General features: G+C 51.8%; 1 protein-coding gene across 2 annotated transcripts in view; it reads left to right on the top strand.

Annotated features, from left to right (window-relative positions):
• Nucleotides 1-22,468, top strand: part of CACNA1H (calcium voltage-gated channel subunit alpha1 H) — a 161,569-nt gene that overhangs the window by 42,669 nt on the left and 96,432 nt on the right. For both annotated transcript variants that reach the window (XM_048320802.1, XM_048320801.1), the window contains exons 3-6: nucleotides 8,737-8,848; nucleotides 10,503-10,636; nucleotides 15,212-15,309; nucleotides 20,695-20,854. In XM_048320802.1, coding sequence (XP_048176759.1) covers nucleotides 8,737-8,848; nucleotides 10,503-10,636; nucleotides 15,212-15,309; nucleotides 20,695-20,854 — 504 coding nt within the window. The remainder of the gene's footprint in view (nucleotides 1-8,736; nucleotides 8,849-10,502; nucleotides 10,637-15,211; nucleotides 15,310-20,694; nucleotides 20,855-22,468) is intronic.

The following is a 22,468-nucleotide window of genomic DNA, read 5'->3' as shown; positions in this document are numbered from 1 at the left end:
CTTACTGGTGCTCACTGGGGAGGAGCTGCTGGGGTGATGGATTTTAGATGGAAAGAAGGAGCCTTGGTGGGAATGTGGGTGATTTATGGCCTGGCTGAACTCGTGCGTGCGACAGCGCCTGGTGGCATCTCCAGCCACACGGATATTTGGGAATTGTGCTGCAGGAAAGCTGGGAAGGAAATCCCGTCTCCAGGAAATCCCATCTCTTTATCCCAGATTCCCCTCCTCATGCTGGGCTCCCCAGCCTGTCCCTGCTCACCTGGAGCAGTGGGAAACAAGGACTAGGACCTCAGTGGGATGTGCATCCCTCTTTTCTCACTGCTTCTTCCCACTGGCTTTTCCTGGAGCTGCTTCCCAGCTGCAAACCAGGAAGTTTGGGTTGGAAACTCCACGTCCGAGCCTTGTGTGGCCTGAAAATCTGCTGGGAATTGGCTCCTTTCCCTCATCCAAAGGGATGCCAGCGCTGCTCCTTCCTCTCTGCCTGCTGCACCTTGAGATGGTTTTTGTATTTATTTGGGGGATATTCCAGTTGGAGGCTGAAGGAAGAGATGGCAGAGGGAAAATTCCAGGCTGGTGGGAGCTTCTCCTGGTTTCCGGAGCCTGGTGGGGCCACCCAGGACAGCTCTGGGGTCACAGGTGGCAGCAAAAGTCACTTCCCGGGACTTCTCCCTCTTCCCACTGTGGCATCCTGATCCCAGAGCTGCTGGGCATCCCATGTGGAAGTGGGATTCCAGTCCCTGGGTGGGTGGGAGAGAATTCCAGGAGGGCTCTGCATGAGGAGGCTCCCAGGAGAGAGGCCTTGCATTCCCAGAGGCACCGATGGGGGTGTTTTCCATGGAATTTGGAGATATCCAGGGATCCAAAATGCTGCTGGTGGGACATTTTCAGGCTGTGGAGCAGAGGGAGGGGGGAGTCCATGGACTTCTCCTGGTGACAGAATTCTTAAATCCACGTGTGATCCATGCACAGCTGGACTGGAGGATCCTGGTTGGATGCTCCATATCCCATAAGGTCCATATCCCAGAGGTTTGCTACAAAATCATCCCAATCCTTGCTTTTCTGATACTCATTTGCCCTTCATCCTCTTGGAACCTGCCAAAGATTCAGCTCCAGCAAGGAATCCAGGGATTCACCCCTGCCAGTCCTGCCTGCCGGGGATTTATCCCCAAATTCCTGTATGCAGCAGCTCCTGGGAGGAGATTCAGGAGCAATTCCCTATTTTTGGGGTCAGTTGGATGTGGGATCCGTTGTTATCTCAGCCGTGTTGCATCTGCCTGTGCCTCATTTCCTTTGGCATTGAGGATTTGTCATCCCGGCAGAGCTCGGATAAAAGGGAATAAATCCGGAGGGAGGAGAAGCATGGGGAGAGGATGAGAGAGCGTTCGGGGTGAGGTGCAGGGAGGTGCATTACTCACGCAGAGCAGCCATAAAACATCGTGAGACTGTCTGGGATCCCACAGCAGCCGGGCTGGGAATTCCCAGGATAGAAATCCACGGAGAACGTCTCTGGGATGTGTGGGAATGTGTTTATGTTGCGATTACAGTGCGACAGCTCAGGGATGTGTCACAGCTCCTGGGTGGATTCAGCCATCCCCAACTCAGCCTGAGGGAAGGAGGAAGAACCTGGGAATCCCTGGGGAACCTCCAGCAGGGCTTTTTTTATCCAGGAACAAAGCCCCAGGCAGGAATTCCAGGTGGTTTAGCTCCAGCAGCTCCTTAGGATTTCCTTGGCTCAGTGGTGTCCTGGTGTTCCTGGTGGAAGGTTTGTGGGACCCCACACCTGGGGTGCCCCATATCCCCCATGTCCCTTTTGGGGCCGAGGATCAGCTGCTCTGGTATTCCCTGGGATTCCTCCAAGCTTTCGTGGGATGTGTCCAGTCCTTTCCAGCTAATCCAGGATGGGAAAACGGAGTGGAAAAAACGAGGCTTGCATCCAAGCTGGATTTATCCAGGGAAATTCAACCCCTCAGCGTAAAACGAAGGGTTTGGGGAGGGAGAAAACCCCAAAGTGCCGCACTGGGATGATCCCAGTGGCACCTCTGTCCCCAAAATGTGGCACAGGGACCCTGCGTGGCCTCTCCATCCCCTTCCCAATCCCAGAGCAGCTCCCAGGTCACTCCGGCCTTGAGGTCCTTCCTGAGCTCCCGGGAATTTGGGGAGCTCTTGCACTGCCAAGTTGAAAATCCCAGCTGAGAATAAAGCTCAGCTTAACTTTGAGCTCGTTTAAATATCAGCTCAAGCTGCCCCTGGAATCAAAGCTGCCTCAATTATCCTGAAAAAATAACTGCCTCTATTCATCGGGAGAATGTGCCAGGGATCCCGAGTGGAGTGGGAACTCTTGGATTGGGGATTGGATTTTAGTTTTCCCTCTTTTTTCCACTGTTGCAGTCAGGGGGAAAAAATAAACCGAGTCCAAACCGTCTTTCCTCTCCCAGTGACGCTCCCCAAACAGAGCAGGTCAATCCATGGAATTGCAGGACTGGGATAGGCGAGCGGTACCGGGCAGGGATGGATGCTGCTGCTTATGGGAATCCATCCCAAGATTCCGCTGCAAAGCGCTCGGCTCTTTGGGAATGGCACTGAGGTTTTCCCACCTGAATCCAAATGAAAATGAAAACAAAAAAAATCCCAGGACCTGTCCTGGGAAAAGGGAGCATGGAGGGAGCAGGCCATGGGGACTTCCAGGGTTGTAGGATCGTATTTTGGATGGAATATTCCTAAAACTCAATGTTCATGGAATTCTGGAATCTCCTGGGCTGGAGGGGATTCCCAAGGATCCAGCTCCTGGCCCCGCACAGACACCCCGAGATCCAGATGTGTCCTGGGGGTATCCGGGATGCTCAGGCAGGGAACAGAAGCTTGGGAGGCTCCAAAATCCCTTTTTTTTTTTTTGCCCCCTGTGACCTCTTTTAGCCCTGCTCATTCCCAGGAACAGCCCAGCTCGGGATCCACTGGGAGCACCGAGGGCTCGGCCGTGGCTCCACTCCAGGACCAGCTGGAAAAGCCACGGCTCCACCGAGGCTCTGCACATCCCAGAGCCAGGGAAAAGGCTGGGGAAAAGCTGGGAAAGGAGTGCCTGGAGTGTGGCAGGGCCCAGCCAAGCCGAGAGTTCCCCTGGAAGCTCGGAGCGTCATCCCTGAGGTGAAAAGGGCATTCCCTGTCTGGATCCGGCTTTGGGAGGGATTTGTCTCCTCCAGCTCAGCACGTGGCTGGAGCAGATGTTGGAAAATGAGGCAGGAATGTGTGGCTGCTTCGGATCCACCTCCAGTCCGGAGCTGGGAATGCTGCCAGCTCCCCCTTCCCGCTGCCCCTTCCCGAAATTTGGGGCCAGACAGTGCCTGCTTCCCCTTCTCCTCAATTACGGCTGCAAAATCCATTCTCTGCTGCTCCCTGAGTAACCCTGGGAGGGATCATTGGGAATGTTCCCCATTTTTCCCCGCTTTTTTCCACCCCCTTTCCCCCCCTTTTTTTCCCCCCTTTTTTCCACTTTTCCGCCCTTCTTTTTCCCTTTTCCTTTCCCTTCCTTTCCTTCCCAAATCACCCCCCAATCCCGCTGCTCTCGGAGGAGCAGCACATCCCTGGAATGCTGTGGAATTCCCAGGAGCTCTGTGTGTGTGTGTTTAGGGCATCACTCACATCTTAAACCCCACAAACTGAAATTCCCTTGGCTGCTCCTCCTGGAAACATTGGTTTTTCCTTGGAACTAGAATTGGGATTTACGGCTTTGGGTTTTCCCTCAGCCTCGGGTGCAGCAGGGATGGATCCATAATAACCCAGATCCCACCAAATCCCAGGGGTTAAAATAATGGGTTAAGTCTCCAAAATCCTCTGAGTGGCTTAAAAATAATAGGATTATGGGAAAACGGGAAAACAGTGCCATGATCTTCTTGTGCTCAGCTCCTGGGTGCCGGGCTTGTGGCTCCTGACTCTCTCCAGTATGGAATGAGGATTGGGATTGGGGAATTTTTAAATGAGGCTGCTCCCTCTGGAGCACCTGGGAATTTGGGCAGTGGATCCTTCATCCCAAGGCATGGGATGAAAGCGGTGGATTTGTGACATCCCAACAGTTTCTGCTGTGTTTATTGCAGGAATATTTGTAGGATTCGAGGGATGGATGGTGGAGATCCATAATAACCAGGATGCTGCCAAATCCCACTGGATTTGGCAGTGGAAAACAATGGGTAAAGTCTCCAAAATCCCTTAAATGGTTTAAAAATAATAGGATTATGGGAAACTGGGAAAATAGTGCCATGATCTTTTTGTGTTAAGTTCCTGGGTGCCAGGCTTGTGGCTCCGGCCTCTCTCCAACACGGAATGAGAACTAGGGAATTTTTGAATGAAGCTGAGGCCGATCCCTCTGGAACACCTGGGAATTTGGGCAGTGGATCCTTCACCCCAAGGCAGGGGATGAAAGCGGTGGATTTGTCACAGTGGTGATGCCATCCCAGCATTTTCCTGCAGGAATATTTGTAGGATTCGAGGGATGGATGGTGGAGATGATCTCCATGCAAACGGGGAGGGAACCGCCTGAGTTCCGGGATGGCTGAGCCTCCACATCCCAGCAGGTTCCGCTGCTTTCTTTGGAGTTGGGAAGTGACCGGTTCAAAGGGAAAGATCCAGGATGAGGCCTGGCAGCCTGGTCTGTACTGAGGGAATTGATAAAGGGATATTGAGGATGGAGCTTCCGGCCAAGGAAGAAATTCCCAGGCAGGGAATTTTTCTCCCATTTTTCAATTAAAGAGGAATTTTAGATTTGAAATCAGGATTTTGACCTGCAGAGCAGGAAATCTCCTCCCAGCATTGCAGGGATGGGGAAGGGTTTTACAGTGAGGGTGGGGAAGTCCTGGCACGGATTCCCAGAGAAGCTGGGGCTGCCCCTGCATCCCTGGGAGTGTCCAAGGCCAGGTTGGACAGGGCTTGGAGCAGCCTGGGATGGTGGAAGGTGTCGGGATTGGAACTGGATGAGCTTTAAAATTCCCTTCCAACCCAGCCCATTTTATGCCATGAAACTCTTCTGGAAACAGGAACTCTCCACACAGAGAGAGCCTGGGTTTTGTGGTGCCACATTTAAACTCAGGACTAGGTTTTAGTTTAAGTCAATCCCTCAAGGCAACCGGGAGCAGCCCCTGGGCTCTGCTGCTCCTTCCCGAAGGGAATCTGGGAATTTGAGCTTGGCCCAGATGTTCTGAGGTGTCTTTTCCCTGGAATTTCTGCCAGAGAGGGAAATACGGAGCAAACCCTTTGCAGTCCTCTCTGCTTCCAGCTGTTCTGCCGGATCCCCCTTTTGGATCCTTCCCCTTCCAAGGAGTCGGGAGTTGCCATGGTAACTGCCGGTTCCCGGTTCTGCGGAGTCACGGTTTTAGGGGATTTGCCGGGAGGATCCCGGTGCCAGCAGGATGGGTGCCATCCCTCACCTTCCTTGACCTCCTGGCTGGAAAACAGCTGGAAAATTGCTGTGGGAACATCCACAAGGATGTTCTGTGGGAATTCTGGCTCCAGTCACCTCCCTGCTCTTTGTGCTGCTCCAGGATTTTTTTCACCTTTTCCTCACTTTTTCTCCTCCGGGTGTTTTCCCATCCTACCAGAACTGGATTTTCATCCTCAATGGATGTTCCGAGCCGCTCCAGGCTCCAGGAAGGACGCTGGGAATGTGCTCCATAATCCCACCCTGCCAAGCAGCATCACCCCCCCCCCCCCCCACCCAGGGGGGGTTTTTGGGACATTTTCATGGGGCTGCTGGAGCCTGGATGGCTTTTGGGGGCTCTGGAAAAGCAGGAAATCAGGGACTCAATCCCAGATTTTGAGGCTCCTGCAGATCCAGGGGTAAGGAAGGGGCAGTGAACTGAAATTCCGTTCAATTTCTGCCGGGAGGGAGCTCGGCCCCATTAGGGCAGAGCTCTGGGAGTAATCCCACTCTCCAATTAGGGATTTCCCTGGCATTAATCCGATGGGAACTAAATAGGGCAGGAACTGAATGCCTGTGAGGGAGCCGGAGGTGCAGGAGGGGAATTTGGGCTGGAGGGGCTGAGGGAGGATGGGAGCATCCCTGGGAATCTGAGCCCTGAGTGGGAGCTGCTTCCCTCCTCTGCTCTGTTCTCCATCCAGAGCAAAACTCTTCCCACAGTGGGTTTTCCTCCACCTTTTCCACCTTTTCTGCAAAAGCAGCACAACTTTCCCTTTCCCCTTTCCCTTCCCCTTTCCCTTCCCCTTTCCCTTCCCCTTCCCTTTTCCCTTCCCTTTCCCCTTTCCCCTTTCCTCTTTCCCCTTTCCCCTTTCCCCTTTCCCCTTTCCCCTTTCCCCTTTCCCCTTTCCCCTTTCCCCTTCCCCCTTTCCCCTTTCCCCTTTCCCCTTTCCCCTTTCCCCTTTCCCTTTCCCCTTTCCCTTTCCCCTTTCCCCTTTCCCTTTCCCCTTTCCCCTTTCCCCTTTCCCCTTCCCCTTTCCCCTTTCCCCTTTCCCCTTTCCCCTTTCCCCTTTCCCCTTTCCCCTTTCCCCTTTCCCCTTCCCCTTCCCTTTCCCCTTTCCCTTCCCTTTCCCCTTCCCCTTCCCCTTCCCCTTCCCCTTCCCCTTCCCCTTCCCCTTCCCCTTCCCCTTCCCCTTCCCCTTCCCCTTCCCTTTCCCCTTTCCCTTTCCCCTTCCCTTTCCCCTTCCCCTTCCCCTTCCCCTTCCCCTTCCCCTTTCCCTTCCCCTTCCCCTTCCCCTTCCCCTTCCCCTTCCCCTTCCCCTTCCCCTTTCCCTTCCCCTTTCCCTTCCCCTTTCCCTTCCCTTTCCCCTTCCCCTTCCCCTTCCCCTTCCCCTTCCCCTTCCCCTTCCCCTTCCCCTTCCCCTTCCCCTTCCCCTTCCCTTTTCCCTTTCCTTTTCCCTTTCCCCTTCCCCTTCCCTTTCTCCTTCCCCTTCCCCTTCCCCTTCCCTTCCCCCCTTTTCCTTTCCCCCCTTTTCCTTTCCCCTCCAAACATCCATGACCACAAACCTGTGGCAGAGCCTTCGTTTTTCTCTTGGAAAATCCAAACCACTCCTCTGCCACCCTAAAACCCCCCAAATTCCAGCTTTGGAGTCACAGGGATGGAGCTGGCTCTGCCTGTTTTTAAGGAATTAAGGCACTGATTTCAAATCCAGGGACGATTCTTCTCCTGCTGGTGATTATTTAGCCATAAAAAGCACTTTTAAATCAGTTGGAAGACGGAAAAAAAGGAATTTTTTGGAGGTGGGATGAGCAAAGCACCTGATCAAAGCTCCGGGGAGCTGAGCAGAGCCTTTGAATGGTTCCAAATCCACAGGCTCCGATTTTGGGGACTTTAAAGGGGGGGGAAAAATCCCTGCAAATATAATAAAGGAAATTTATGCAACTGCAGGAGCCCTGGGAATGTCACAGGAGGCTTGGGAATAGCACGGGAGCCCTGTTTATAGGGAATTTCACATGGATCCCATCACTCCATGCAAATATTGGGAGTGGCCGTGGTTGGGGTTTTTTGGGTCTGATTTGGGGCGGGATTGTCCCTGTGCTTCCAGTCAGGGAGGAGGGAAGAGCATCCAAACAGCTCCTAAAGATGGGAAAAATCAGGAAGAAATCATTGGAGGGAGGGAGAAATTAAACCAACATTGGAATTGCAGCATGGGAATTTTCCTAATGGAAAAATCCCATCAGGAGCTTCTCCTGCTTCACTCCCGTGGGGACTGGAATTTTATTTCCTTTATTTCTCTGATTTCCTACATTTATTTCCATCTTAGACAAGCGTGTTTCCAAGTTTGCCCTGTTCATTCCCAACTCCAAGGTTTTCCCAGCTCGGAATTTTCCAATTAAAGCCCCTCTAAAACGAGAACTGGATTGGGATCAGGTTTTAGGGATCTGCAGGATTTGACCCCACTGATTTTACCTTTTTTTCCCCCCTTCTGGATAAATAAGAATGGGCAAAACCAGTTTGAGACTGAAGCCCTGGAAAAAGAATAAATTTTATCATGAACTGATAAAATCCTGGATAAAATATTCCTAAGGAATCAACATGGAAGGGTTTTTTATCCAGGTTCCCAAAGAGAATTGCTGTTATCAGAAACAATTCAGTGCCTGCGCTTCTCTCTGCCTCCCCCACGTGTGGCTTTGGAAGCAAAGAACATTTATTCCCATCCAGATGTTTTCAGTTATTTTCCCTGGGAACAGTTCTCTCATTCCTGCTCAATTTATGGAATTATTCCGTCTTTTTGTGGGATTTTTAATTGCAAACAGCAACTTTGGGCCTATTTTGCACTGATGCAAATCACCACTTCCTACTTAGATCAATTAATTATTGGTTAATTGAGTGCTGGTGGATCCCGTAAGGAAGACGGGGTTTTTTTAGAGACTGGAGACTCCAACTGGGAGCCCTTTCCTTCTTTTCTGTGCACTCATGATCCTGAATCCCAACATTCCCATCCTTGGCCCCACCAGCTTGGCTCTGTTTTCCCTTCGTCCATCAGGATGTGGAATCTGTCCCTCCTCGAGATGCGGGAATTGGGTCGGAATGAGAGAACCTCATCCCCACAACTCCAGAGGGAAACAAGGAGAGCAGGATGGCAGCAAGGAACCGGGCACCGTTCTGGTGCTGCTCTCTTGACGTGGGGTGATTCCCTGCTAAAACTCGGGATTGGGAGCTGGGAAAAACCCGGGAGAAAGGGCTGGGATGGGAGGAGGGTTTGGATGTGTCCATGGGACGTTGCCTGGGCTGTCCCCTCGCAAAGCTGTGCTGTCCTTAACGCCGGTGGCACCTGGTTCGAGCACGTGAGCATGCTGGTGATCCTGCTCAACTGCGTCACCCTGGGCATGTTCCAGCCCTGCGAGGACGTGGAATGCCAGTCGGAGCGCTGCACCATCCTGGAGGTGAGGATCCCTCATCCCTGCAATTTGTGGGACGCAGGGGGTGGCTGCTCTGGGAGATGGGAGCCCCATCGTGTTCCTTTTCCACGGGAAAAGCTTTCCCGCAGGGATGGGTTTTCCAATAGGCCGAGGCGTGCAAAGCCTGGCCTGTGTGGGCTCTGCTTTGGGTGAGGCCTAATTTGGGCCTGTCCCAACAAGATCCTTTCTGTCCCTCCTTAACAAGGGCAGGGGGGCTCAGAAGCGGGAAGCCAGATCCCACTGGATTCCTTGGACACCACAAAACTCCTGCACTCCCATCCCTGGGAGTGTCCAAGGCCAGCTTGGACGGGGCTTGGAGCACGCTGGTCTATGGAAGGTGTCCCTGCCCTTGGCTGGGGTGGCACGGGATGAGCTTTGAGGTCCTTCCCAACCCAAACCATTCCATGATTCCACGGCCAACGCCATGAGGGGGAATCTCTCCCTCCCCTCCGTCGGTTCCATTCCAGCCAGCTCCTGCTGGGATTGCTCCGTGCAGTGTGGCACCAGGGACTGCCTTTGTCACTCCGTTCCCTTGTCCATGAGCAAAAAACATGGGATGAGCCCATCCCTGCTCTCCTCCACATGCCAGGAGAAGTGGATTTGGGAATTCTCCCCCTTCCAGAGCCCCCAGCCCCGTTGGCCACCCCGAGCTCAGGGGACATCGGGCCTGACCCTCGTCCCTCCCTGCTGCCTCCCGGCATCCTCTCGCTGCCATCTGCCCGCCGGAGCAGCTTTGGAAGCACATCCCGGGCATCTGCTGTGTGGGCAGCTCCTTGGCTTCCTGCACATTCCACAAGCTGGGAATGACTTCCCTCGTTCCCAGCACGTGACATCGACCCTGGATCACCGACGTGCTGGTGGGATGAGCTTGGCTCCTTTGGATCCCGCATGGAGCTGCTGCTTTCCTTCCCTCGGGGTGTTCCAGCCATACGGGAAGGCCACTGGGATCCTCCATGGAATCCCAAACTGGTTGGAAGGGACCTTAAAGCTTATCCCATTCCACCTCTGCCATGGGCAGGGACACCTTCCCTATCCCAGGTTGCTCCAAACCCCATCCAACCTGGCCTTGGACACTTCCTGACAGGTTTTAGGCAGGAAAGGGCTGGAAAATCCCCATTATCCCTGCTTTGTCCCAGCCTGCAGGAGGGATTGGAGGGTGGAACATGAGGTGGAAAAGCCTGAACTTCGTTATGGAGGCGTTTGGGTGCCAGTAATTGAACTGAAATTATGGAGCAAAATTCCTGTGTAGTTTCTTAAGGGAAAGTTGGTTCATAAAGACAAATTCCTCTCCAGCTCTCCTGGAGCCCCTTTAGGCCTTGGAAGGAGCTCTGAGGTTTCCCTGGAGCCTTCCCTTCTCCAGGTGAACATTCCCAGCTCTCCCAGCCTGGCTCCGGAGCCGAAGAGCTCCAGCCCTGTGACATCCTCGTGTGGACGAGCAGAAGCTGGGGGCACTTCCCAAGCCCTGGAATGAGCCAGGAGCTGTGCCAGGGGGTGCCACCACCCTGCAGCTTTGATTTTGGGGTTGGTAGGTGGCACTTTGGTGAAGGGAACATGGAATGTCCCTGTGGTGGGAGCGCTCGGATCGCTCCCTCTCCGAGCACAGCAGGACTGAGTCAAATCCTCTTTTCCCGCTCTCCAGGCGTTTGACGACTTCATCTTCGCCTTCTTTGCCGTGGAAATGGTCATCAAGATGGTGGCCCTGGGCATCTTCGGGCAGAAGTGTTACCTTGGGGACACCTGGAATCGCCTGGACTTCTTCATCGTCATGGCAGGGTCAGTAACCGCCTCATCCCTTTATCCTGAGAGCGGGAAAATCCCAGCGAGCCACATCCGTGCCTTGTCCTGGCTGGTTTTCAGAATGCCTGGGGAGGCAGAACCTCCCAAGTCAGACCTTTTAATCCCCACCCCAAAACCATGCTGGGTTTGGGGTGAGTTGTGAGTATCGGGCAGAGCTGTGGGGTTTTTGTAGCAATCCTTTCATGTCCGTCAGATCAACGCATCCTGAGCTGATCCACATGTCCCGGTGCTGTTGTCTCCAAATAAAACCCCCAGAGCAGCTCAGCCCCATTCCTACCCTGTACCACCCTCGGAGTGAGGCAGGAATGGGGCAAACAAGGAGAACAACAGCCCCAAACTCCCACTAAGAAGGTTGAAATCCCAGGGGGAAAAGCTGACCAGGAGTTAACCCAAATTCCAAGCCTCCTGTAAACTCCTCCTGGTTTTTCTTCAATTCCTCCTGGATTCATTCCCTCTCCCCGAGCTGCTGGTTTGTGCAGGATGTGTTAATAAACAGCTCCAAGGAAGATCCTGTTGCTTTTGACACCACTTCCCTCTCTCCCACAGGGAATAATGGAGTGGAGTAAAACCTTGGCAAAGCTCAGACTTTTTTTTCCCCCCAATAAATAAATGGCTTTGGATACCCCAGGCTCTCCTACCTGCTCCGTACATCCTGGGAAGGGACGGAAAGCTTTAATTACTGCCTGACTTCTGCGTTCTTGCGTTCCTAATGACCGACCTGGGGTTAATTAAAACATCCTTGGAATATGTTGGGGCATTTTCCCCCTTCCATTAGTGCTGGGCCATCTTCCCTGCACTAATGGGGTTTTGTTGTGCTCCGTGTTATTTGTCTGGAATACAATTAGGGATGGTTTTAGTGCTCTGAATAAAACATAAGCTCTCCTGAGCGGCGCTTCCTCGGAACTCGGGTGCAGTTCCAGCCCGGGAAGGAACATCAGGGACAGCAAAAAAAACAAACCCTTATTATTAATTATTTTTTCCTTAATTATGTTTTCCTATAAAGCTGCTGCAGTGTTTAAGGGAGGAGTGGTAGGGGAAGAGCAGGGAACACTCGGGATCGGGATTCTGCCACCTGTAACCAACACGCTAAGGGTGTTTTTCCGCACTGGATATGCGGGATGAGCTCTCCTGAGGATGAGCAGAAAATCCCCAGCTCCTCAGAGATGCCCCCACCCCAGGACTGGAGGACCCCATGGAGGCAGAAGGGCTGAGCCCTCTGCTCATCCTCAGGGGCAGCTTTGGAGCAGGAATTTTGCTGTTGGAATGAGGGGGAAAGTGGCTGGTGAGGCCATTTGGGAGTTTTCCAAGGTTTTTCCTCACCTTCCATGGCTGGGATATGTTTGAGGAGGATGAAATCAGCAGGAGGCGCCGCTGCAGGTGTGGCATTACTCAGGCTGGAGATAGGAAGAAGAAAATCCCCTTCCCTGGCTGATCCTGGGCTATCTCCAGCTTGTTTTGGTGGATTTGAGCCGTACCTGGGATATGATTTCCCATCTCCCCAAAGAAAAGCTGGAGCTGGGAGCACCCCTGGGGGAGGAGAAGCCCCCACCCTTCAATCCTCCTAAACCTGGAGCTGTTTTTAGCAGGGAACTCCCCCCTGGAATGACAAGGCTTTTTCCAGCGAGGGGATGGATGTGCTGAAGTTATTCCGAGGTTTTTTGGGATAAGAAGGGAAACAAGTGATGGGCAGCACTTCATTTGCCTGTTCTGCCTCCTCAGAGGAGCTGATTTGCCTCAACAGCAGCTCCAAAGGGAGCAGGGAAGCTACAAAATAAACACAGCTCCTGCCTCCAGCACAGATCGTGTCTGAAGTTCCTCCCAGCTCCCGGAGTCCTTTCATGTTTTCCTCGCCTGAGAAATGTTCCCTGGAAAATTTCAAGCCCAGCGGAACTCACAGCCTCTCCGTCTGCCCAGCAGCCGAGTTGAAAGCGTTTCCCCGGCATCAGGAGAGCTGAAATCGAGAGGTTCCTGGTGCATCCAGTCCCTGGAGACATCCCAAGCTCCCAGGATATGCCTTGGATCCGACAGCTGAAGGTTTGGAAGCTGTTGATGGCACAAGACATCCCAAAGCCTTGTGCCTCCTGTTTTTCAGGGTAGGGAATCACCTATCAAGTGCCAATCCATCCAAAAATTCCCATCTCCAGTGGTTTCTGTGGGGCATTCCCAAGAGATTCTTGATCTACAGGTGGGATCTGAGGACAGGACCCCACACTTGGCCTTGCGAAGAAATCTTTGGCTTTTCCATGGAGGTTTCCAATAATTTCACTGCTTGGAGGGAGTCCAGTCTGGGATCCATCAAGGCTTCGGTGGGCAACGTGGATCCCCCTGAGTGTTTCCTTCAAATCCTCAATGGAGTATCCTGGAAAGCCAAAGTACCGGGATCAGAACTCAGATCTTGGATTATCCATCTTTCATCAGCTCCGCTCCAAGGGCCAAGTGAAAGTGAGGCCCTGGGAGTTGTCCCGTTAATTTGCTAATTATGGATGTGCTTCCTGGAGGACAAACCCAGCTCCCCCTGGAGCATTCCCTGCTCCTTTTCCACTCCATGAGGAGTTCCCCACTCTAATCAGTTACGCTCAGATTCCCTCCCTCAGCCTCTGGATAACTCCGGACTGTGCTGAGCTGGGCCCACACCAGCGAACAGAGCCGGGCCTGGCATTGGCACTTCAGGGACTTTAAACCCCACTTGGACAACTCCCACAAGGAATTTGGAGCCAACACCTGGAGCTGGCTCCAGATCCCTCCCTGCAGGTGGGAACAGGCATTTCCAAGGTTTTCCCACTGTGTGGTCCTTCCTGAGGCTTCCCAGTGCTCTGCTCCAGCTTCGCAAGCACACGGCAGATGGAAGCCCTGGCTTTGTGCCATCCTGGGGTTTCAAGCCCTCGGAATCATGGAATTATTAAGGTTAGAATGGATCAACCCAGCCCCACCACCAATTTCACCACTCAGCCATGTCCTCAGTGGCTCCTGTTCCTCGGTTTTGGCTCAGTTCCTATGGACAAGCTTCTGATTTATAAAGACTTGCTCCTTCCCCCAGGAGAAAAAATCTTTGGAAGTTGATCACCAAAACAGCTCCAAATCATCAGGAATTTTGCATGGCAAATTGAGGGTAAGAGGCAAAGTCATGTCAGTGAAATGCCAGGGGTGACCTCAAAGAGCTGCAGGACACGGCCAGCAGAGTGGGAAACCTCAGGAGAGCCAGATATTCCCAATTAAACCGTGGAGAGCCGGGCAGAGATTCCAACAGGTCAGGAAGGCTCCGGCAGCGCCCAGCTGGGACACGCGGGCAGGGAGGAACGGGAGCAAGGCTGGCAGGATCCCAGAATTCCGTCTGCTGATGGCGCAAATCCATCCTGCTGCTCCTTCAGCCCTCTGGCTGTGGATTTTTGATGGACTTTGCTCCATCCTGGCTGCAGATTCCATTGGAAATCTCTTCCCACTGACCCTTCCCAAGTGCCCGGGTGCAGCAGCTCAGCTCAGACTTGCCTCTGGCCTTCCGTATCTGTTTGTTTCTTTGGAAACCCAAAGCAAAACCTCTTTTTCCATGGGATCCAACAGCTCCCTTGCAGGGATGCTTTGGATGCTGTTGTGTTCTTGGAACAGGAGGGATTTGGGATGTATTTCCAAGCGTTCCCCTGGAGTGAAAGCCATAAATTGTAATTCCAGCCAGGCTAAGTGGCCGTAACCCCATTAAAACAACAACTCTGCACACGTTTGCCACCCATGGATGGAAAAGAGAAGGAAAACTGACTCCAGGTCCTTCCCAGAAATGTTTTGGGGGAATGGGGAGGAAGAATGAAGAAGGAAATGGTCTTCATTCGGAAGGCTCAAATGGAATTAAATTATTTGTGCGTTGTTTGTTTGTTGGAGATTCAGGTTTGGTCACGGTGGGAGAGAAAAGCTGGGGTGCAGCTCCTTGTCCTGCAAATTCATGGAATCATGGAATGGGTTGGGTTGGAAGGGACCTTAAAGATCATCTTATGGCAGGGACACCTTCCCTATCCCAGGTTGCTCCAAGCCCCATCCAACCTGGCCTTGGACACTTCTGGTGATCCAGGGGCAGCCCCATCTTCTCTGAGAATCCATACCAGGGCCTCTCCACCCTCACAGGGAAGAATTCCTTCCAAATATCCAACCTAAATTTCCCCTCTTTCAGTGTGAACCCATTCCCCCTTGCCTTGTCCCCATAATTCCTGCTGAAGATTCCCTCTCCAGTTTCCTTGGATGTTCCTTCATATCCTGAGTGGAAAATCCTGCTTTCCAAAGTGTTCCCTGTGCTGACGGTAAAGGTTGGAAGGGACCTTAAAGCTCATCCCATCCCACTCCTGCCATGGGCAGGGACACCTTCCCTATCCCAGGTTGCTCCAAACCCCATCCAACCTGGCCTGGGACACTCCCAGGCACATGGAATTGCATCCGCTGGAAAAACTGGAAACACAGAGTGGGCGGATTTGCACCCCTGGGCTTGCAGGCAGCAAAGCTTTTCCTGACCCCAATTCCATGCCAAGCCAGAGCATCCCCATCCTGACCCCTTTCCTGTTTTCCCTGCAGGATGATGGAATATTCCCTGGATGGACACAACGTGAGCCTCTCCGCCATCCGCACCGTCCGCGTCCTGCGGCCACTGCGGGCCATCAACAGGGTCCCAAGTAAGTGACACCATCCCGGGCACGGCTCAGTCTGGGAAAACTGGGAAAGCATGGGAATAACCCCACCCCACCTGGATTTCTGAGCTTGGTCTGGGAAAACTGGGAAAGCATGGGGATAACCCCACCCCACCTGGATTTCTGAGCTTGGTCTGGGAAAACTGGGAAAGCATGGGAATAACCCCACCCCACCTGGATTTCTGAGCTTGGTCTGGGAAAACTGGGAAAGCATGGGGATAACCCCACCCCACCTGGCTCTCTGCTTTGTGGAATCTGCTCCCCTGCTACTGAGAGGAAATTAATTGATTTGAGTTTTTAATGGCGAGTTAGAGCTCGTCATCCTCGTAATTGGTGTTAGGAAAGGCCAAGGGAGCAGGGAATTGACCCTCGGGGCTGTTTTCCAATGTTTTTGTGGCTTTTCTGAGGAAAACAGCTCTGCTCGTGGTGTAAAGTAAACAGTGTTCCTCCAACGGAAGGGAAAAGGTCACTTCCAAGAGGGATCTTCTTGCCCTGCTGGGTTCATTTTCCCTCCTCGGCGATTTAAGGTCTTTCCATGACTTTATGTTCGGGATTAGCAGCTCAGGAGCCTCCCTTGCTGCTAAAACCCCACAGAGGGTTTGCTCCGTGTGGAGCAAAATTGGGATCATCCTCGATAGGAAGTTCAAGTGGATCCTAAATCCATTTTCAAGTGGCTTCAGCTGCTTGGCTTCTAAATCCAATTTGAAAGCCGAGGCACACCGCTGGAATAATTCCCTGCTGGAATCTGCCAGCTGCTGAGCCATCCCGCACAAGGTGCTCATTGCACAGCAATTCCAGCCGTTCCCAACCCAAATCCAGTCCAATTCAAATGCAGCAGCATTGCACGGAAATCACAGGGATCCTCGCAGAAAGGGAAAAGGGATTTTTCCTGTGCTTTTGGAAAGCACTTGGGGTGATCCAGCCCCACATCCTGCCTGGATTCCTTGTCAGCACATCCAGGGACAGCCAAACAACCTCCCCCAGAAGGAGTTCGATTCCAGGCCCTCCGAGGAAAATGTGAGGGAGCAGATGGATGTTTATACCCAGGAGCCTCGGGAGTTTCTCTCCAAACTCCAATTCCACAGGATTTTTCTGGAAAACAAGGAATAAAAGCAGCGAATTCCACAGTGACATCCTGAGGGAAAAACAAGACCGAAAAAAGGAGAGGCGGAAAAGAGCCACGGAACCCTTTGGAGCTTTGTTTTCCTAACGGGCTTTTGTTGCCAGGGTTTTGGAAAAGCACAACACGGAGCTTCCCTCTGGGATTCGGAGCTCCAGGGAAGTTTCCCTCTGGGATTTGGGACCTCGCTGCAATGGGGTGGAGCAGAGGGACCCTGGCACCGGCTGGGCTCGGAGCGCTCCAGGCCGGGATGAGGATCAGGCTCCCTCTGAACTCCTTCAAATCCACAAAACCCCTCACAGTGCTCGCATGGAATAGTGGGAATCTCAAGCTGGGATCAGCTGGGCTGAGGGCAGCAGCCAGGGGAATTTAAGGATTTACACCAAGCTTCAGGGATCCAAACAACTCCAGCTTTAGGTGGAATTTTGCTCTCACGCTTGTCTCCCTTAGCTCCGACGTGGAATGAGCCTTCCAGGCTGTTTTCACTGCACTTCCCATGGGATTTGCACATTTTTCCAACAGACAGGTGATAGAAAATACCCCATTGTTCGGTTAATATTCCATGGGATAAAATCCAGCGAGTTTGGAGTGGAGGTGCCTGAGGAGCACCTGGCCTGGGCTGACACCACCACCCGAGCCCTGAGCAAGCGCCAGGATTAGGATTCCTAGAAATTATTCCCAGAAATATCCCCGTTCCTGGAGCCTCCACTTGTCTGGGAGACACCAACCCCATGCACCTGGAACCTCGGGAATTTTGCTGTTTCAGATCGATATATTCCAGAACCTGTGGAGAAGGGATGGGGACATCCCTGGATTTTTGTGGCTACATTTTCAGCCTTTCATCCATGGGGATGGCACAGCTCATCCAAGGGATTTCCTTGGAATTCCAGCACATCTGAGCAGTGGCAACAGCGCAGCCCCATCCATGCCATTCGCAGCTCTGGGAGTTGGGAATGGGATTTTCCACAAGGATGTGGAGCAGATAAAATTCCCAGGTGGCTCAGAAGAGATGGACCCGGCATTAAATCCAGGGAAAGAGGGAGAACCAGCCTGGAGATTCATCCCTGGGATTCCTGGGCTCTTCCTGGGATCCAGCCAGCACTGTCAGCTCGTTGCTTCCAGGCACCATAAATTCACCCCCGGGATGATTTCGTCTGGGCAGAAAGAAGAACCGTGGCCAATAAAAACATCGTTTCTGGTAGGAATTCTTCCTTCCGAAGCGCCGGAAAAACAGAATTCCTGCAATTCATACACTCGCCAGGGGCTTGGAGTCGTGGATATTTTTTCAGAAGTGCTCACTGGGGTTTTTTTAATATTTTTGTTTTATTTTTTAAAATTGTCTACTTTTTTATTTCTATTTTTGATATTTTTATTTTAATTTTCATGTTTTCTTTTTAATTTTCATCTTTATTTTTATTAGTTTTAGTTTTATTTATTTTTCATTTTTATCTTTATTTTTATTAATAATTGTATTTTCTTTTTCTTTTTCTTTTCATTTTTCTTTTTATTTATTTTTATTTTTACTTTTATTTTTTTAATTTAAATTTTAATTTTTTATTTTTTAATTTTATTTTCATTTTTTGTTTTATTTTTATTTTTTAATTTTTATTTATTTTTATTTTTACTTTTATTTTTTTAATTTAATTTTTATTCAATTTTTTTATTTTCATTTTTGGTTTTATTTTTACCTTTATTTTTATTTATTTTTTATTTTTATTTTTGTTTATTTTTAGATTTTTTAAATTTTTAAATTTTTATTTTATTTTTATTTTATTTTTTTGTTTATTTTTATTTTTACTTTTATTTTTTAAATTTAATTTTATTTTTTAGTATTATTATTATTATTTTCATTTCTTTTTAATTTTTATTTTCATTTTTATTTTCATTTTTGGTTTTATTTTTATTTTTACTTTTCTTTTTATTAATTTTTATTTTTACTTCTATTTTTTAGTTTTAATTTATTTTAAAATCTTTTTTCTTTAATTTTTTAATTTTTATTCTCCTTTTCATTTCTATTTTCCTGCTGTGTGGTTTCAACCAGGCATCCCACGGAATGGGAATGAAAATCCCGCTCCTTGGTTCAGCCCCGGTGCTGCTCTTTTCCCATGGCACACTCGACACCCCATGGAGTGGCTGGAGAACAGCCGGATTCCATCTCCAGGATGAACAACCCCAAATTCCAAAAGGAGCTGAGCAGGAAAAAATTGTCTGGCACAGGGAGAGAAATTTTACCCATTTTTGGAAAAAAGAGGGAGGATATCAGGGAGAGTGGGGAGGAAAAAACAGGAGAAGATCCCAGCATCGTCTTTCCAATGGGGATTGAGTGAGTTCTGTTTTCCAAAGATGGATTTGCAAGGAAAATGTTGGATTTGCTCCTGGGCAGGGCCGGGAGTGGGATTTGATGATGCTGGTGTGTCCCTTCCCGCTCGGGGTATTCCGTGATTGTGTGATGGGACACATTGGGAATAAACACCAGGAATCCCAAACCCCCTCTGCCTCCTCTGCAGCTCCAGAGGATGGAATTTGCTCCGTCCCTTCCCTCAGGGTGGCACTGGGACAGCACAGGGACAGGGATGGGGTGGCTGGCACAGGCTGCCTCTTCTCCGGAGAGGATCCGGCGCCAGCAGCTGGAATTGCGCCGGAGCCAAGGCCCAGCTGGGCATGGAGACCTCGGAAGGCTCTGGATGCAGAGGTTGTTACTCATCCCTAATTATTAATTAGCTGGAAATTCTTGGCCGGGCTGGCGGATGCCCTCGTGCCGCCTGACAGGCTGGTGGCAGCTCCAGCCCCGCTTGGCTCCCTGGGATTTGGCTCCCTTGGATTTCCGCTGGCAAATCCACACGAGGAGCGGTGTGATGGGATCCCAGCTCCTGCCGGCAGTGCCTGGGAATGCTGGGATGGACGGGTGGGAATGCTGGGATGGACGGACACCGCTCTCCTGGAGACCCTGGTGCTCCCAGCGCCCACCCCCGAGGGCTGCAGATTCCAGGCTCAGCACCATGGAATTACGGGAGAGGCGTCAGGCACAGCTCGGGAGAAGCCAATGGAATCTGCTGGGGAACAGTGAGTGCCTGGATCCAATGGGATGACTCATGGAGAGCACATCCCGGGAATATTCAGGGAGAGAAGGCTCCACATGGGCAGGCAGGAAGAGGATTTCAGTGGGATAAATCCCTCCAAAGCCAGCCGGGTCTCCTTGCCAGCAGTCACAATTCCCACCGTGCCATGAACTTGATCCCTGTGGATCCCAAGGCTTGCATTTGGCTTTATTCCCTCCTATAATTCAGGATTTGCCTTTGTCTCTTCCCTCTTTTCCTCAGTTCATCCGTTATCAGCTGTTGGAATAATGGTTTGGCCCTGTCCCAGAGGTTCATTGAACCTCTGATGAGCTCCAAGTCGTTATTCCCATTTTATTCCCATTTTATCCTCGACTTTGGAGGTGCCCTGAGGTGTGGGAGGGGCAGCCTCCAGTCCCAGCCCCATCCCTGCCTCCTTTCCCAGTCCTCCTTACCCTCCCACCAGGAAGGTGCTGGGAATGCGAGGCTTGGCTGAGGCTCTGAAAGGCTCCCATTCCTCGAGTTGGAATGTTTGAGACGGAATATTTGGTATGGAAATCAGCATTTCCCTGGCACCAGAGGCTGGGGGAGCCCAGGGCTCATGGAGAGGTGTGGGATCAGTGGGAAGGTCTCCCACAGCCTCTGCATGAGGAGGGAAAGGGAGCAGAGCTTTCTTTGGAGGGAGGAACATTTACATCCTGCTTTCCACCCTCAAAGTCAGAATTCCCCTGCTTTCCCAGCTTTCCAGAATTTCCCTGTGTCCAGCAAGGAGAGGAGTTCTCCATGGAAGAGGAATTCTCTGTGGTGGAGGCCCAGCTCCCATCCCACCCCAGGCTCCGTGGTTTTTAGGGGAACAGTTTCTGTGATCCATCAGAGGAGTTTGCTGTGTTTACAAATCCGTATTTTGACAATTCCTCCGGAGCCTGATGATTCCCAGGAGTGTTTCTCCAGGAAAAATCACCTTGCAGTTCATGTGTCCTTGAGCCCTCTGGAAAACACCTGAAAACCCCACTCTTGGATCCACCCTCTGCAGATTGCTGTTTGTTCCCATTCCCTGCTGAGCCTTTGGCATCTTCTCCTCCCTTTCCAGCCTCGGGCTTTGGGGGAAAACACCAACATCCCAAATTTTCTGCGCATCCAACTTGGGAATGGTGGCTTCTTCCTATCCTAACACGCTTTTCCCTTCTCCCACAGGTATGAGGATCCTGGTGACCCTGCTGCTGGACACTCTGCCTATGTTAGGCAACGTCCTCCTCCTGTGCTTCTTCGTCTTCTTCATCTTCGGGATTGTCGGGGTCCAGCTCTGGGCGGGGCTGCTGAGGAACAGGTGCTTCCTAGACAGGAATTTTGCCATGTAAGTACAGCAAAAGGAAAAATTCTCCATCTTTTTCTTCCTTTCTAGCCCCTGCTGGAAAGATCCCAGCCCTCAGCAGGGCTCTGGGTCCAGCTGGGAGCTTTTTGTCTGAAAAAATCCCATTTGTCAGCGACTTCCTGATGGTTTGAGTGGCTCTTCCGTGTTTTCCTGCTGCACCCTCAGGATGAGGATGGGAGTGGGTTGGATCAGCTCTGCCTGAGATCCCTGACTCTGGGAATTGGAGGATTTAGAACGAATTCCCAGTTCTCCCAACAGTTCGGGTCACCGAGCACACTGGCAGGGGGTTGGTGAGTTGGAGCTGCTGCTGAAACCCAGAGGTAAATCCTTGCTGGGGTTTGGAGATCAGCAGCTGGATGTGAAAAGCATTCAAATCACCGGGACACAGCTCCCAGTGTGGGACAGGCATCGGGAACGGGCAGCACCTGGATCCTTAGGGCTGGAAAACACCTCCAGGATCATCGAGCCTAACCTTAAGGAGGCGAATTTTCCTTTGAGTTCCCCCAGGCCGGGCAGCTGCGTGGAGCAGCCCCTCTGATAATTGACCCTCACTGCCCTCCTGAGCCTCACCTGGGACCCCCAGCCCTGCCCAAGGCCCAGCAGCTCGACTTAAGCCCAGCCCAGGGCTCTTAGTCTCAGAATGAGGTTATTTAAGGATTTTTAGTTGGGATTCTGGTGCTTGTCATTGTTCCTGCTGCCTTTGGCTCCTGCCCGAGCTCCCTGGATGAGTCCTGCATCTGGTTGTTCCTCTGGAGCCTGCTGCCAGCCCTGGGCTCTTCCTGCTGGGTTCAGAGTGGGATCGTGGAGGTGCTGCTGGAGCTGCAAGGGCTCCTGGCTCATGCCAGGCTTTGGGGCACTCCTTGAGCTGGGGCTGTTGTGCCCCTGCCCCTTCCTGAGGTGAGGACGCACCTGAGCACCGGCAGCACAGCACTGGGATGAAAACTGAGTGCAGCCAGCATGGAAAAGGGAGATTTCCCTGGGAAAATCCTCCCAAACGCTCCTGTCAGAGCTGTCGGCGGCTCCGAGGTGAGGAAATGCCCCAGCCCAGCTCTCAGGGCAGCTCTAACTCCGGGAGAGGAGATGGAACCTGTAATTCCATCCCTGGGTAATCATCTGCTGTCTGCACTGGGATTGTCTGCGAGACAGGCATGGCTCATCCCTCAGGTCCTGCTCCTGCCTCTCACTGCTCACTCCTGGCCCTTCCAGCTCCCTGAGCCTTTCCCTGTTCTCTGGACCAGCTCTGGTGGCATTTATTCATCCCAGCAGAGTGGAAAATCGATGACTCTGCCACGAGTGTGATTCCACGCCCACATCCCGATGCTCCAAACCCTCTCCTGCCACCCCCAGCAGGAATTTGCCACTCACCAAAACCCTCTGCGCTCAGAGTGATCCCCCCTGAGCTGCCATTCCCAAGCCCAAATCGTGGTGTCCCAGCCCTGCTTGGGTGGCCCCGGCGCTATAATTAACTCCAGCGAGCCCCTGTCGGTCTCTTGGAGTCGGGATCTTAAATGCTCCGTGATTTTGTGCAGAGCGGAGCTTTTAGGATGAACCACAGGGGAAGCGTTTGCTGAGCACAGCCATTAAGCAGCAGTTACG

Source organism: Corvus hawaiiensis, chromosome 16 (assembly GCF_020740725.1).
Source record: "Corvus hawaiiensis isolate bCorHaw1 chromosome 16, bCorHaw1.pri.cur, whole genome shotgun sequence".
In the NCBI taxonomy this organism is placed as follows: Eukaryota; Metazoa; Chordata; class Aves; order Passeriformes; family Corvidae; genus Corvus; species Corvus hawaiiensis.
This window is presented reverse-complemented; position numbering and strand designations above follow the sequence as displayed.